The 13170-nt window shown below is 51.6% G+C and overlaps 1 protein-coding gene and 1 long non-coding RNA gene across 6 annotated transcripts in view; both read right to left on the bottom strand.

Annotated features, from left to right (window-relative positions):
* Positions 1-13170, bottom strand: part of CALN1 (calneuron 1) — a 146573-nt gene that overhangs the window by 105024 nt on the left and 28379 nt on the right. The window contains exon 1 of one of the 5 annotated variants that reach the window (XM_068210111.1): positions 12802-12989. The exons of 3 other annotated variants lie outside the window; for them this stretch is intronic. In XM_068210111.1, coding sequence (XP_068066212.1) covers positions 12802-12863 — 62 coding nt within the window. In that variant the 5' untranslated portion in view covers positions 12864-12989. Of the gene's footprint in view, positions 1-12318; positions 12725-12801; positions 12990-13170 lie in introns of those variants that run through there. One more of the 5 variants, XM_068210113.1, reaches the window with a different exon arrangement.
* Positions 9006-9509, bottom strand: LOC137485526 (uncharacterized). Its single transcript, XR_011005354.1, has 2 exons — positions 9239-9509; positions 9006-9150 (listed from the first exon to the last, which is right to left on the bottom strand). It is a non-coding gene; the product is annotated as an uncharacterized lncRNA (long non-coding RNA).

Genomic DNA, 13170 nt, shown 5'->3' with positions numbered 1-13170 from the left:
CATGGATTTAAAGAATTCCTGAAATCACTTTCGCAGCCTTGGCTTCTACAACCATTAAAAAAAAAAATGACAATGCCTCTCCCCTGCGGGCTGAAGAGCTGAAAATCAGCTCCTACCTGGATCCTGTGGTGTGTTTTAGTGCTGGAGGCGAGCCATGATACCCTGGAGTGAGAAATCCTGGATTCAATTCTGCTGCCCAGATATATTAGGTTTTTAAAGCTGTAATATCGTTCAGCAGAAACCCTGCAGAGCCTCTGGAATCCAGCACCTCTCAGCTCTAACAAGGGATGCTCCAAAGGAGCCCAGCTCCTGTGCCAGAGGCCCCCAGGGATGTGTGGCTGTCCCTCAGGAACACTCAGCACCCTCAGACAGGAGCCTACAACCAAAGTAGATGCCTGTCTGGGGTAAAAGGGCTGTCCTGGCACAGGCAGACTGGTCCAGGCTGGAATTCCCATCCCTGGACGTGTTCAGGGCCAGGTTAGAGCAGCCTGGGACAGCGGGAGATGTCCCTGCCCATGGCAGGGGTGGCACTGGATGGGTCCTTCCCACCCAGGCCATTCTGGGATTCTGGGACAGGCTCGCTTTGAATGCAGCCAAAGTGTCCATGTCAGAAACACAGAAACCTCCTCCAGCTTCCCTGTGGCCGCTGCTCCAAGTGCCCAGCAAGCCCCTGGGACACTCCATGAGTGGAGCGTGCTGCTGGCTCCATCCCCGTGGTGACACCTGGCACCCATCAGCAGCAGGGTCTGGGGCCAGGGCACTGACAGCGTTTTACCTCTCCAAATGTTCCATCTGAGCACTCTGCCCCCTCCTCGGGGTGGCACTGGGGCTTCTGTCCCTTCTCCAGAGCTGTTCAACAGCCCCTGAGCAGGGAGCTGGGCTGGGGCTTTGCTCTCCACCACAGACACCAGGCAACTTGCAAACCAAACACAGATTTGGGAGCAGTGGAAGCCCCTTGAATAACATAATGAAAATACCATGAAACATTGACATTAAACCAGAAATCCTTCAAAGAACCCCTGACCAAGTTTGTGGAGATCTCCCCATGGCACCTCAATGTCTTAGACTGGAAGATTTAGCTGGGGGTGTGCATTCTATCACCATCTGTCAGAGCTGGGGCAGCTCTCTGCTGTGCATGGGCAGTTTTCTTTATCTCTCCCACAACCAATCCTCCCTCCAGGAGATCTCTGCTGTTCATGGCCAGTGAGTGTCCCTGCATGGCTGAGAAAATTCCATCATCCATGGGGAGAGGCTGTGCCCAGGGGAGGAGCCAAGCATTCCTACCTGGATACAATCTGACCTTGGCACACCACAGCAGCCTTTGCCCACTGCATTCCCAGAGGAGCAGCTTTCTTCCCCACTGCATTCCCAGAGGAAGCCCAGGCCCATCCCCACCAGCCCTGGAGCTTCAGAGGAAAACTCCAGCCTTGTGCAGGATCCCTGCTCCAGCAGAAGCACAGCTGGCACTGCAGGAGGGCTGAGCCACCATGGGATGGGACTGCTGCCACCACCCTGACACACAGGCTGCCAGGGCATGTTCTGACCCTGGCAGTGATTTGGGTGTTTTTTGGTTTTTTGGGGTTTTTTTTGGTTTTTTGGGTTTTTTTTTTTGGTTTTTTTTTTTTTTTTTTTTTTTTTTTTTGTTTTCTGTATTATTGCATTTGTATTTTTAATTTTCCTAGTAAAGAACTGTTATTCCTATTCCCATACCTTTGCCTGAGAGCCCCTTAATTTCAAAATTATAACAATTCAGAGGGAGGGGGTTTACATTTTCCATTTCAAGGGAGGCTCCTGCCTTCCTTAGCACACACCTGTCTTTGCAAACCCAGACACTCAAAGAGCCCCTCACCCGCTCTGTGGACTGTCCCCACGGTCCCCTGGCAGTTCCAGTCCCTGTGCCAGGCTCCCAGCAGGTCCTACCCCCATCATGCCCTGCCAGCCTCGCTCCTGCCTCTCAGCACAACCACGTTTATGGAATTTAGATTTTCATAAGCAATATTCCATCAGGATAATAAAAGCCATCTCCACACTGCTCACATGTCTGTGGCTCCCGTTCCTCACCAGCCCCTGTGCTGCTCTTCCCAAAAAGGCTCAGAAACCATTGAAACCCCATGCAACCATTAAACACAAGGTTCTAGGATCCACCTCTGAGATGGAACTGGGACCAATTTCTGCTGATCCTGGATCTCCCTGGGTGGCCATCACTTCGGAAGAGGTTCCTTGTTCCCCTCTCTCCAATGTGCAGCCCAAAGGATACCTGGGAATCCATCCCGGGGAGTCCATCCTGGTTTTCCAGCCTCAGGCATGGAACACACAACCTCCTTGGCACTGCCTGGGTGTCCCACCCAGTCAGAATGCTGTGTTTGCCTTCCCCATGGAGCTGGAATTCAGGGGCTGGATCCCAGGGGCTGGGAGCACCCTGGCAGCATCCCAAGCTAGATGTTGAGCCCTGTGGTTTAAAACAGACCAGGCAGAAATGAGGAAAAGTGGGATGAGGATAAAATGGAGATTTCCAGCTCTGCCACAGGCTGGACTGAGGGAGTCTGAGCTGGAAGAATAGGAAGCACCCCTCCATGGATGGCCAAGGACAGGAGTGGAGGACCAGCACAAGCTTTGTTCTCTTAGCCCTTTCTCAGGGCTGAAAGGAATCCAGGAATATGTTGAAAATCCAGGAAGCAGTCGGGAAACTGGAACAGAAGCTAGGAAGTCCCTGAGGTCACTTTTAAACCCTTTAAAATTCATCAAATGAAGTGACAGTGTTAAAGATGCTTCTCCCTGGGCACAGCAATGTTTGATCCTATTTTCCCCAGGACTGAGGCACTGCCATCATCCTCAGAGGGAGGCTGTGTGATCCAGCTGGATCCAAAGGACAGCAAAGCAAACAGAGCCCTGGTGTCACCTGGGAAACTCCTGGGATATCTGATCCTCCATTGAAACATAAACTTTAAGGGATTTAGAGATTTTAGAGGAGCTAAGGTTTTAGTTAGAGATAAGCCTTACTAGAGTTAATTAAAACAAATGAGTAGGCCTCGATGAAGTTAAGAGTTAGTAGTTAACTAATAACTGATTGCTTGTCAACACAATGTTCAGTTAGCTGGGTTTGTAATGAAGAGTATAGAAACTGACAAATAGCTTTTAGGAGCATAAGACAGTTGTGGACCTCCTCTGTTCTGAAACCAATGGAAGACAGGGAATGGGAGTTCTACCAAGGTTCATTTGTCATATTTGCATTGAAAAGGTAGAAAGGTCAGAACAAGGAAGACTTCATTTACTTCCTCATTTTGGCACTCCTCCCCATGAAAGGGACCACTGACCCATTTCAAGGAACAAACTACGCATGCTTAAGAGCTTTTGAAATGATTAGCATACGAAGCGAGGATGGGATGAACCAAAATGATGAATATGTATTTGTATTTTGGGTATTCACTACTTGTATGGATAAAAGGCCTCTGTAATCATTTGAAAGGTGCAGTGTATATTTGGGAGCTATCCCGCACACTGCCCGGCGCCGCAATAAACATACAACTTCTAACTTCAAACTGTTAGAGAGTTTTTGTCGGTCACAGCTGGATGTCGGTACTAGATCAGAATCTATATTTCTTTAACAAATCACCATGAGGCACCAGCCAGGGGACACCACCAGCCTCCCAAAGAGGCTCCATTGCTATTTCTGGTCCTCTTGCATGGTGCTGTCCATGCTTCCCTCTCTCTCTAAGGAGGCTGTGACAGCTGAGGGTCATGGTTAGGCCTAGCTTAACCTCTGGCATGGGAGAGGCTGAGCAGGACTAAATCCCCTCGGTTGCTTTGAAGCCAGCCCAGTTCAGGGAAGACAAAATCCGTGTGTTGGGAAGAGTCACTTTGTCCCTTGTCACCTGCATTCCCTGCTGCTAACAATAGCTTTAAAGATTTTTTTTTTCTTTTTTTAATTGACTTTGTGCACAAACTTGGCACCTTGAGTGCAATCTGAGCCCGGGCTGCCCACGGCAGAGCCTGCAGGGCTCCAAGGGCTCCTCTTGGCTCGGGAGGATGCAGAACTCAGCAAGGTGTGAAGGGGAAGCTGCAGATATCAACTGCCCAGCTCTGGTTTAATCAGGCTCAGCTCAGGGGTGTGAAGAGAGCAGGCTCAGGCTCGTTCTGTACTACAAACCAAGAGAAGCGGCCTTGGAAGCACCCTTGGCATGGGGAAAAATTAAGTCTGGTTCTTTCAAAAGAAGGCCCTAAAATAGATCCTAGATCCTCCCAGGGAGGCCAGTCCTGCAGGAAGTCTGTGATTGCTGACTACTGATCCCAGTCTTTATTGATCTCAGAGCCCAAACCCCCAGGCAGGCACATTGGGATATTTATAAACAGGAGCAAGAGCAGAGGGCACTGCACAGGGCACTGCACGTTCTGGGCAGGGTTGGGGAGCCAGAGCTGCTCAGACTGGGCTGAGAGGGCAGTGAGCCCTAAAGCTCCCCCTGAGAGCTTTTCTGGGACACAGGAGGGCTCCCCCTTTCCTGGGTGGTTATCAGAGGTTAGACCTGGCTTTTCCACATATTTTCAGCAAATGAATCCAGACAAATTGCACCTTTCACAAGGAATTATGGACTGCAAACACGAGATTTGAACCCACACACGTGAGATTCACTGAACATCTGCTGCTGGGGATCCAGGTAAAATCCAAACTGATCTCCAGGGACCATTCCCAGTCATGACCCATCACATCCCCACGTGCCCTCGGCACGTCTTCATAGCATTTGGGCTCTATCTGATCATTTCTTGGCATAAGCCTAAGAAAATATTCCTGTAATTCAGGCAGGAAATGCAGACCTGGCACACCTGGCTTGGGATACCAACAACAAAGCACCTCATGGTGATCACTGGGTAAAAAAGCCTTTACAAACAGATCATTCTCAGCATTCAAATATGTAACTGGGAAGAAAAAAATCCTCTGCAAGGCAGAAAACAAGATCTGAGTGACAACCTCATGTAATGTACGGCACCTCAGGAGCCACAAACTTCCACGCTGAAGAGCTACAAAGCACTTGGAGCTTCAGAAGGTTGTGTGCTGGGTTTTTTTCCCACCTTCTGCAGTAAATTCGAAATGAAAAAGCAGAGGAAGGGCACTTGAAAAGACACCACATCTCGAAACAACTGCTGCTGCTTTGAATTCCGGCAGAAAGGGAGAGCTGAGGGTGCCAGGTCAGGTATAAAATCCAGCATTTCTGTCTGGGAGCTCCCTGTGAGAGCACAGACAGAGAAATCAGAGAAATCAGTTTGTTATTTTGGAACCGTGGCTGGGGCTGATCCCCAGCTCGAAGCGCCGGGAGGAGAGGACTGCAAGGACCTGATAAGTCCGTGTCTGTCCCCAGGGCAAGAGCAGCACTCCCAAGGGGATAAAGACCTTTTCCACTGCAAACAGGCTTAAAGTGCCCCATTAAAGAACCAGCAGCGCTGACTCGCCAGTGTTCTCCTCACCCAAGCTCCGCTCAGCTCCCAAACTCATCCTCACCTTCTGCAGACAGAAATCCCCAGATTTTTGCTGCCCTCTTCCACTTTCTGTCACTGCTGCTGCCCCCAGTTGTGTTCAACTAAGATTAGTAAAAAAAAATTCCATCTTCCAGGTTTGGAAAGCCTCTGAGTTGATGGTATAAAGTAAAACAAAGAAAGCCACCAATGCAACAAAAATCTTTAATCTCTTCTCCCCTCTAATAATTCACCTGGAAACATGAAAAAGTCAGTTTGGGAATGAAAGTTTTATCCCTGGGGAGGCCCAGCCTCCCATTCCCTCCTGTGGGACAGAACACCAGGGACAGCCACGGTGTCCATCACACAGGGGTCCCCAAAAAAAGCCTTTTTCAGGTGACAAGGATTTAGGAGAGGAAACCAAGTCTACAGGTTTCAAAACAGGCAACAAAAACCTCCCAAATCTCCAGACAGAAGGGAAGCTGAAGGAACCTGCACATTGGGAATTGAGGCAGACTTCTCTCCCTAAGTAAACTAAAGAAAGACTGCTCTAAAAATAGTAAACTAACTAAAAGTTTTATTTCTTTCCACTAAGTTTTATTTCTTTACATTATCAATAAAAATTTTAAGAAGTGTTCTACACATTTTGTTCTAATTCTTATTACTCTTTTATTAGTCTTTCTTTTAGTTACTGCAATACATTTTTCTTTATACCCTTTTAAAGTTTTAAACCTACTTTACCTTTTTCCTAATCCTACCTAACAACACAAAGTAAATACACTAGTAATTAGCCAACACTAAACCCACCACACTCATTAGTACATTAACAAAAAAAAAAATCTCAAAATTAACAAAATCTCAAATTAACAAACCAAAACCACTACACATGGCAAAGCTGCTCAGCCTCTGGAACAAACATCCCAGGAGGGACACAGGGACAGGTGTGTGACCAGGGGGACATGTCCTGTGTGACCAGAGGGGACATGTCCTCTGTGACCAGAGGGGACATGTCCTGTGTGACCAGGAGGGACATGTCCTGTGTGACCAGGGGCCACATGTCCTGTGTGACTGGGGGGACATGTCCTCTGTGACCAGGGGGACATGTCCTGTGTGACCGGGGGGACACAGCCTGTGTGACCAGGGGGACATGTCCTGTGTGACCAGAGGGGACATGTCCTCTCTGACCAGAGGGGACACACCTGCCTGGCCAGGAGGGACATGTCCTGTGTGACCAGGGGGGAAACAGCCTGTGTGACCAGGAGGGACATGTCCTCTGTGACCAGAGGGGGACATGTCCTGTGTGACCAGGGGGACATGTCCTGTGTGACCAGAGGGGACACAGCCTGTGTGACCAGAGGGGACATGTCCTGTGTGACCAGGAGGGACATGTCCTGTATGACCAGAGGGGGACACAGCCTGTATGACCAGGGGTGGACACAGCCTCTGTGACCAGGGGGGACATGTCCTGTGTGACCAGGAGGACATGTCCTGTGTGACCAGAGGGGACACAGCCTGTGTGACATGGGGGGACATGTCCTGTGTGACCAGGAGGGACACACCTGCCTGGCCAGGAGGGACACGTCCAGTCTGTCCCCAGGCCCTGGTTCCTCGCTGGAAGACGTTGGTGGAGTTGAAGGGTGAAAATGTGGGGCTGTTGATAGACTGTTTCCCACACTGGAGGCTCTGAGCTCCTTCTGGGCCCTAAAACCCAGTAGGAGCTGCCCTGGGGGGAAGCTGCTGGGGCTGCCAGGTCCCGCAGCATTCCAGCCCACCTGCAGCCCCATTTCCCTGCCCAGCTCGTCCTGCTCGTGCTGCAAGGGGAGCCAGGAGCACCCCGTGCCCACCAGGGATCCCTGCAGCGTGGAGAGGGGGTTCCTCCTGGCCCCCTTCCCAGAAATCAGCTTCTCCAGAAGTCGGGATGGATAAAGCCAGGGGGAGCAGGTTCAGCTGAGCACCCAGGGCAGGTCAGGGGTACCAGAGAGATTTTTGGTGCATCACCCACTCCGCCCAGCCCCACAGTCCTGGCTGCTCACCCACAAAAAGATCCCAATTCTCTTTCTCTGGAATACTCAGCTCTTTTTTTTTTTTTTTCCTATTTTTTTTTCCTTTTTTTTTTCCCTGAGTACAACACGAGATTACTCAGAATTAAATGATGGGAACAAGGTCCTTGTTGACAGCAAGAAAAAAAAATATCCCAGAGCTTTGAGCTGAGGAGCACATCAAAGCAGGGAGGAAATGTCACCCCCACCCCCCATAACCCATCCCTAACACATTTCCCTGCTCTGTTGAACCCTTTTCTCCTCCACTCACAGCTGCTGAGTGTTTGCTCATTGAGCATGGCCAGAGGGGACTTTTCTGAGCTTCTGTTCATTCCCTCCTGTCCAGTTCCCTCCCCTGGCCAGGCATAAATCAGCCCTGGAGACACGAGCAGCAGCGATTCCTGGCACCCTCAGCACCCTGGTTCACAAAACAATACACAATGGATTATTCAGAGCACACCCTGCGTCACACACCAGTAATTATAAACATGAAATCTATCAAATAATGACAATTAACAGCGGTTCTGACAGAGTAACACACTCCAAATAGCCTGGTGGTTGATTACATCTTATTAATGAAATGCCAAAACATTGAGGGCTCTTAGCAGGACAATTAATTGCTCCCAATAAATCTGACTTCTGCCAGACCTCGTCTTTAAAGGAGGCTTTGGGACATCTGGTGAGGGTTATTTTTTAAAGCAATGGCTGATGGTTCCTACAGAAAATTCCCTGGGAGCTGGGAGGACTGGAGCCACCAACACACAGAAATAAGCAGAAGGGAATTAGAGATGAGGGCAACCCCAACACTGGAATAATTTTATATAAACTGGGGTGGATTTTGGTGTAAGATTCCAACCAAGATCCACTCCCAGCACTTCCCCTGCAAACATCCAGGGCCAGCAGCTTCCTTGGAAAAGTGTCCTCAGACACAATGGCCCAGATTCAAGGAGATCCAAAGAGGATCCCTGCTGGGAGAGGGTGAGCAGACCCAAAGGGAGACCTGTCCCAACCAGAGGTGTCCAGGGCCACCAGGATGGGCTGTGGTGACAAAGGGTGCAGGGACTGTTGTGCCAATGGCTCCACTCCCGCAGACACTGGGAATGTCAGCTGCCTTGAACACACGGGACTTGCAGCACTGCTGCCAAAGGTGGTCTGTGTCCGTCCGTCCGTCCGTCCATCCATCCGTTTAACCCCACCCCCTGCTTGTAGCAGTGATCCCGGTGACCCCACACACAGCAGTCACTGGGAATGGGCCTTTTCCAAGGGCCAAACCCCAGAGCTGTGAGGCTGCAAAGCTCTGGGGCACTCCCTGGCCCCAGCCCATGCTGGAGCCCCTCACCATCCCTAATTCCTAATTCCCCGGACACCAGCTCCTATCAGGGAGAGCAGGGTCCAGCTGTGCTGTTTTCCCTGCAAGCTTCTGCTCCTTGGAAGACTCAGTTGAGCTGTTCCAGGAACCCCAGGGATCATTTCCTGCTGGAGCAGCGTTGAGCTCTTGGGGTGGCACAAATTACAGCATCCTTATTTTTATTTCAGCCTTTATTTGAAGGGAACGTACAAGAGAAATCTGACGCTGGCTGGGCCTGAAACCCACAAGCACTCTGTAAACAAGCTCGACTAAGAGATTTCCGTGTTTCTTCCTGAAACGCCAGGAGAACCAGCAGCACTGGATAATTGAAAACAGTTACAGAGACTTCATTTTCTTGTTTTTTTCTGGGATTTGCTCTCGGGCTGGCTCTTCCCAACCTTAATACCTGGCAGGGTTGATCAACTCTTTGGAATCTCATTTGCATAAGGGTTGATGTGCTGAGGAGAAATCACTGCCCTGGAGAGGTCAGGAATATCCAGGGAGAAAAGGAGAGAGGCCATTTCTCCTTGAGTGCTGCTTTTAAAAGGGGTCAGACCAGAGTCTCTGACCTGAATGAATAAATAGACCCCAAGGAACACTTTACTGTGACATCCTTGGGAGCCTCTGGACACGTCCTCAAACCCTTGGGGACATTTGCTAATTAGCAGCAGAAACACGTGCAGGTATTCCAGCCCTGCCCACGGGACACTGCCCTTGGGGTCACAGCGTGCCTGGAGGCAGCAGCACCTGCACACCCTGAGGCGCTGGGACAGGCTGGGAGCACCAGCAGGGCTCACCTGGGCCGGGTTTTCCTCCTGTTTGCCCAAGGCTTGGCAGGAGGGGTCTCAAGCAGCTGAGCCCTGCACACCCTGAGGGGCAGAGAGCCCCATTAGGCACCTGCAGCTCCTGAACTCCAGGAGCCTCTGCCCCCTGAGCCCTGTGGGGGCAGGCCCTGGGCAGGAACAGGGCACAGACCCCGGGAATGGGGCTGGGATGGAGGAAGCCAAACTGGATTTGTGCAGGAACCAGCGGAGCCCTTCTCACCACTGAATGAATCCTGGCTCCTCAGGCTGCCTCACCTTCTGGTTTAACATTCCAGCAGCCAGGAGACAGAGAGCCCAGGGAGATGAGATGCACACAGATGTTCTCCCTGCTGTCACCTGTGTGTCTGCACGTGCTGTCACCTGTGCCAGCCGCCCTGTAGGACACCCAGTGACCACAGGCAAACCCCACTGCCCGGGCCCTGTTCACATTTTAACCTTCCTGCATTCCTGAGCATCCAAAGCCCTGCTGCAGGGAAGGATTTGAGGCAAAGGCACAGGAATACAGGAGGGTGAGGAAAAGGGATGGACCAGAGAGCCCCAAACCAGCTCCTCCAGCAGGCATCACTCACTGCTGGGGTTCAGAGATGAACCCACTGGGCCTGTCACCCCACTGGGCAGTGTCCCCACGCCAGGGACAGCCACCAAACCTGCAGAGATGCCAGCACAACAGGGAGTAGCTCCAGGCACGGAACAACACAGACCCAACCCCTCGAGCCAGGTGAAATGGCTGGGTAATGCCTGGGAAAGAGAGGTCCAGGAAAGGTCCAGGTCCAAAAAGGAGCCTGGAAGCCTCAGCTAGGGCAGACCCAAGGGCAGGAGAGCAGATGTGAGACACAGACCTGCGGACACTGCAGGATTCAGCGCAGGTGTCTGAGGGACAGACCTGAGGACAGGATTCAGTACAAATGTTCCAGGTTTGCTTTTCTCCTGCTGTCAAAATGCAAATGCAAGGATGCCCAGCAAGCCTCCACAAGGTGATGTTAAGTTCAAGGAATGAGAGGGCACTTTTAGAACCACCCATTGAATTTCTTTACATCTTCCAGGTCCTGCTCATGGACTCCAGGTTCAACAGACTAAATTCAGACTGTGGCTTTTATTACCACTGCTTAATGTCTTTATTCTGAGAACCATTTTCACATGCTAGCACTTTTATCGAAGGAGGCTGAAGTTAATTAAAAGCAGACCTATAAACCAGTTTGTTTCTATTGCCCTCTTTTCATGATAGCCCAAGAACTATTGCATAATTTCCATGATTTACTTGAGTTTCTGCCTCACACTTTTAACACTAACCACATTCACAGGTTAAAAACACAATTAAAGCCTCCCCAGCCTGGCAAAGCTCCTCCATATGATCAATTCCCAGTACATCATTAGCTGGGGACTTGGTCTTTTTACACAACATTAAAAAACCCTCTCAGTTCACCTCAGGAAGGCACCTGGCTACAATGAATGCTCTCAGACCCTTCTGACATTCCCAGCATTTTCTGAAAAGGCTCTGCCTGTTTGAATTTGCATCTCCTCATAGATTGCCTGCCATATTTCATCCCAAATCAATAAAAGCTCTATAAGCACAAATCTAAAATGATGGTGGAGGGTATTTCTAGTCCAAGGAGTTTCTCAATGCACATTTTGCTCAGTTTACCACAACTTTGGAAGACAAAACATGCACGGCGCCATCATTGCACGGGTCAAGCCATGATTTTGCTTAGAAATTCGGACATTTCAAAAGAAATACGACGAGAAAGTTGCATTGCTTTGAACTTACAGGGGCAGCGCTGCGGGAGGCAGAGGGAGCCGCACGGGACCGGCCATTGAAATGTGTCTGGGCTGGGGCAGGGAAGCCCGGACAAGCAGCCCCCAAAACGCTGTTTCTAAACCCGTCTATAGTTACAGAGCTGCCGTGGTATGGAAGGGATCGGCTGCATCAGCAGAACCCTCCAGCACACCGTGATTGGACAGAACCTGCGTGGAAATGGAGCCAGGGAGGGGGAACAAGGAGGCTCAGCCCCGCTCCCCACACGGCTGAGGCAGGCAGGAAAGAGATTTGGGTTAAATTACCCTTTGTGCCTTTTGCTCTGTTTCGGTTTGGGGTTTTTTCCCCTTGCAAGCCAAGTTCTGCCCTGGGGCTCGATGGCAGAGAGCTGCTCCCGAAGCGCTTTTGTTCCCCGCTGAAATCCCTCTGTTCCCAGGACCAAACCCCTGCCCCACCGAGAACTCAAGGGAAGGCGCTGTGAGAACCGGGCGAGCTCTGCACACTCCCGAGGGATCGAGGAGCAAAACGCAGCTCCGGCAGGACAGACCCTGCCCAGGGAGAGCCCTGCAGCCCTGACACCCCCTGGGAGCCTCACCCCGAGCAGGACCCGGCTGCGCTCCCTCACTCCCCGGTGGGATTCTGCCCCAGCCGTGCAGACCCCTCCGGGCACAGCCTTTAGCCACAGGTGCAGTGCAGAGAGGATCTGGCTACAGGTCCAGCGCATCCTCGGAGCAAACAGCCGAGCATCCACCGAGACTCCCCAAAACTGAAAGGATGAAGCTTCCCCATCAAACCCTTCCCGGGAATAGAGTCCCACACATGCATTCCAGGGGAAAGGGAACGTGCAGAGACCCACGGGAAGCCAGCTGGAAAATTCCCTGCTAAAGACATAGCATCGGGAGCTCTTACCTGCTCGAATTTGTATTCCCAGCTAGCAGCACACCTACAGCCCCAGGCTCTCAGGGGGCATCGCGGGGGTGCGGATTGCTGCAGGTCATGGGTGTATACAGCCAGAAGCAAAAAAAAACCGACCCAAAACAACCCCCCCAAAATCCCCCAAAAGCCACAACATGACCCAAATGATATCCCTGCAACGGCTGTCTCGTTACAAGCAAGATGAGATGAAGGAGGGGTTTTTACTTGCTCTGAGGCATCATATGGAGCTTAATCACAGCAGTTACGTATTGGGTTCTTTTGGCCTTCAATCAAGTGTGTCATTTCGGTGGCAGCTGCCTACGTGATGCTAGCTAGCACCCTGGGCTCCAGTCCTGTGCCAGTGCCGGCCTTGTGCAGCTATTCTACAGCTCAACAACGGGCAAATTCCATTTCCCAGGCTGCGGGAAGCTCCTCCTGTAGTCCAGCGAGCCCTTGGAGCCACCCAGGATCACACACCTCTCCTCCGGTACCCAGAGCCCGGGGAGCCGCTCCCACCGCAGCGCCCGTCCCGCTCTCATCTCCCGGCGCAGCCCATCCGTATCCCGCGGACTTCCAGCACTCCCAAAGCCACCGGGAGGGGACACAGCTCGCCAGGCGCCCCGCGGAGGAGCGCGGCACGGCGCTAAGGGGGAGGCAGCTGCTCCACGGAAAACAGCAAAACTTGGTGGGTGGGAAAGGTCTGAGGAGCTGCTGAGTAACCGCGGAACGGCTCGGCCAGGAGCCGGCACAGCCCGGCGGCTCAGCCCGCCCCGCTGCAGCCCTGGGGCTGCTCGAGCGGGGAAGCAGAGGCGAGCGCTGCAAATCAGGTGTTGAACCTGGTGACTG

This window comes from Anomalospiza imberbis, chromosome 20 (assembly GCF_031753505.1).
Source record: "Anomalospiza imberbis isolate Cuckoo-Finch-1a 21T00152 chromosome 20, ASM3175350v1, whole genome shotgun sequence".
In the NCBI taxonomy this organism is placed as follows: domain Eukaryota; kingdom Metazoa; phylum Chordata; class Aves; order Passeriformes; family Viduidae; genus Anomalospiza; species Anomalospiza imberbis.
Note: the sequence above shows the minus strand (reverse complement) of the source record. Positions and strands in the feature narration are given on the sequence as shown.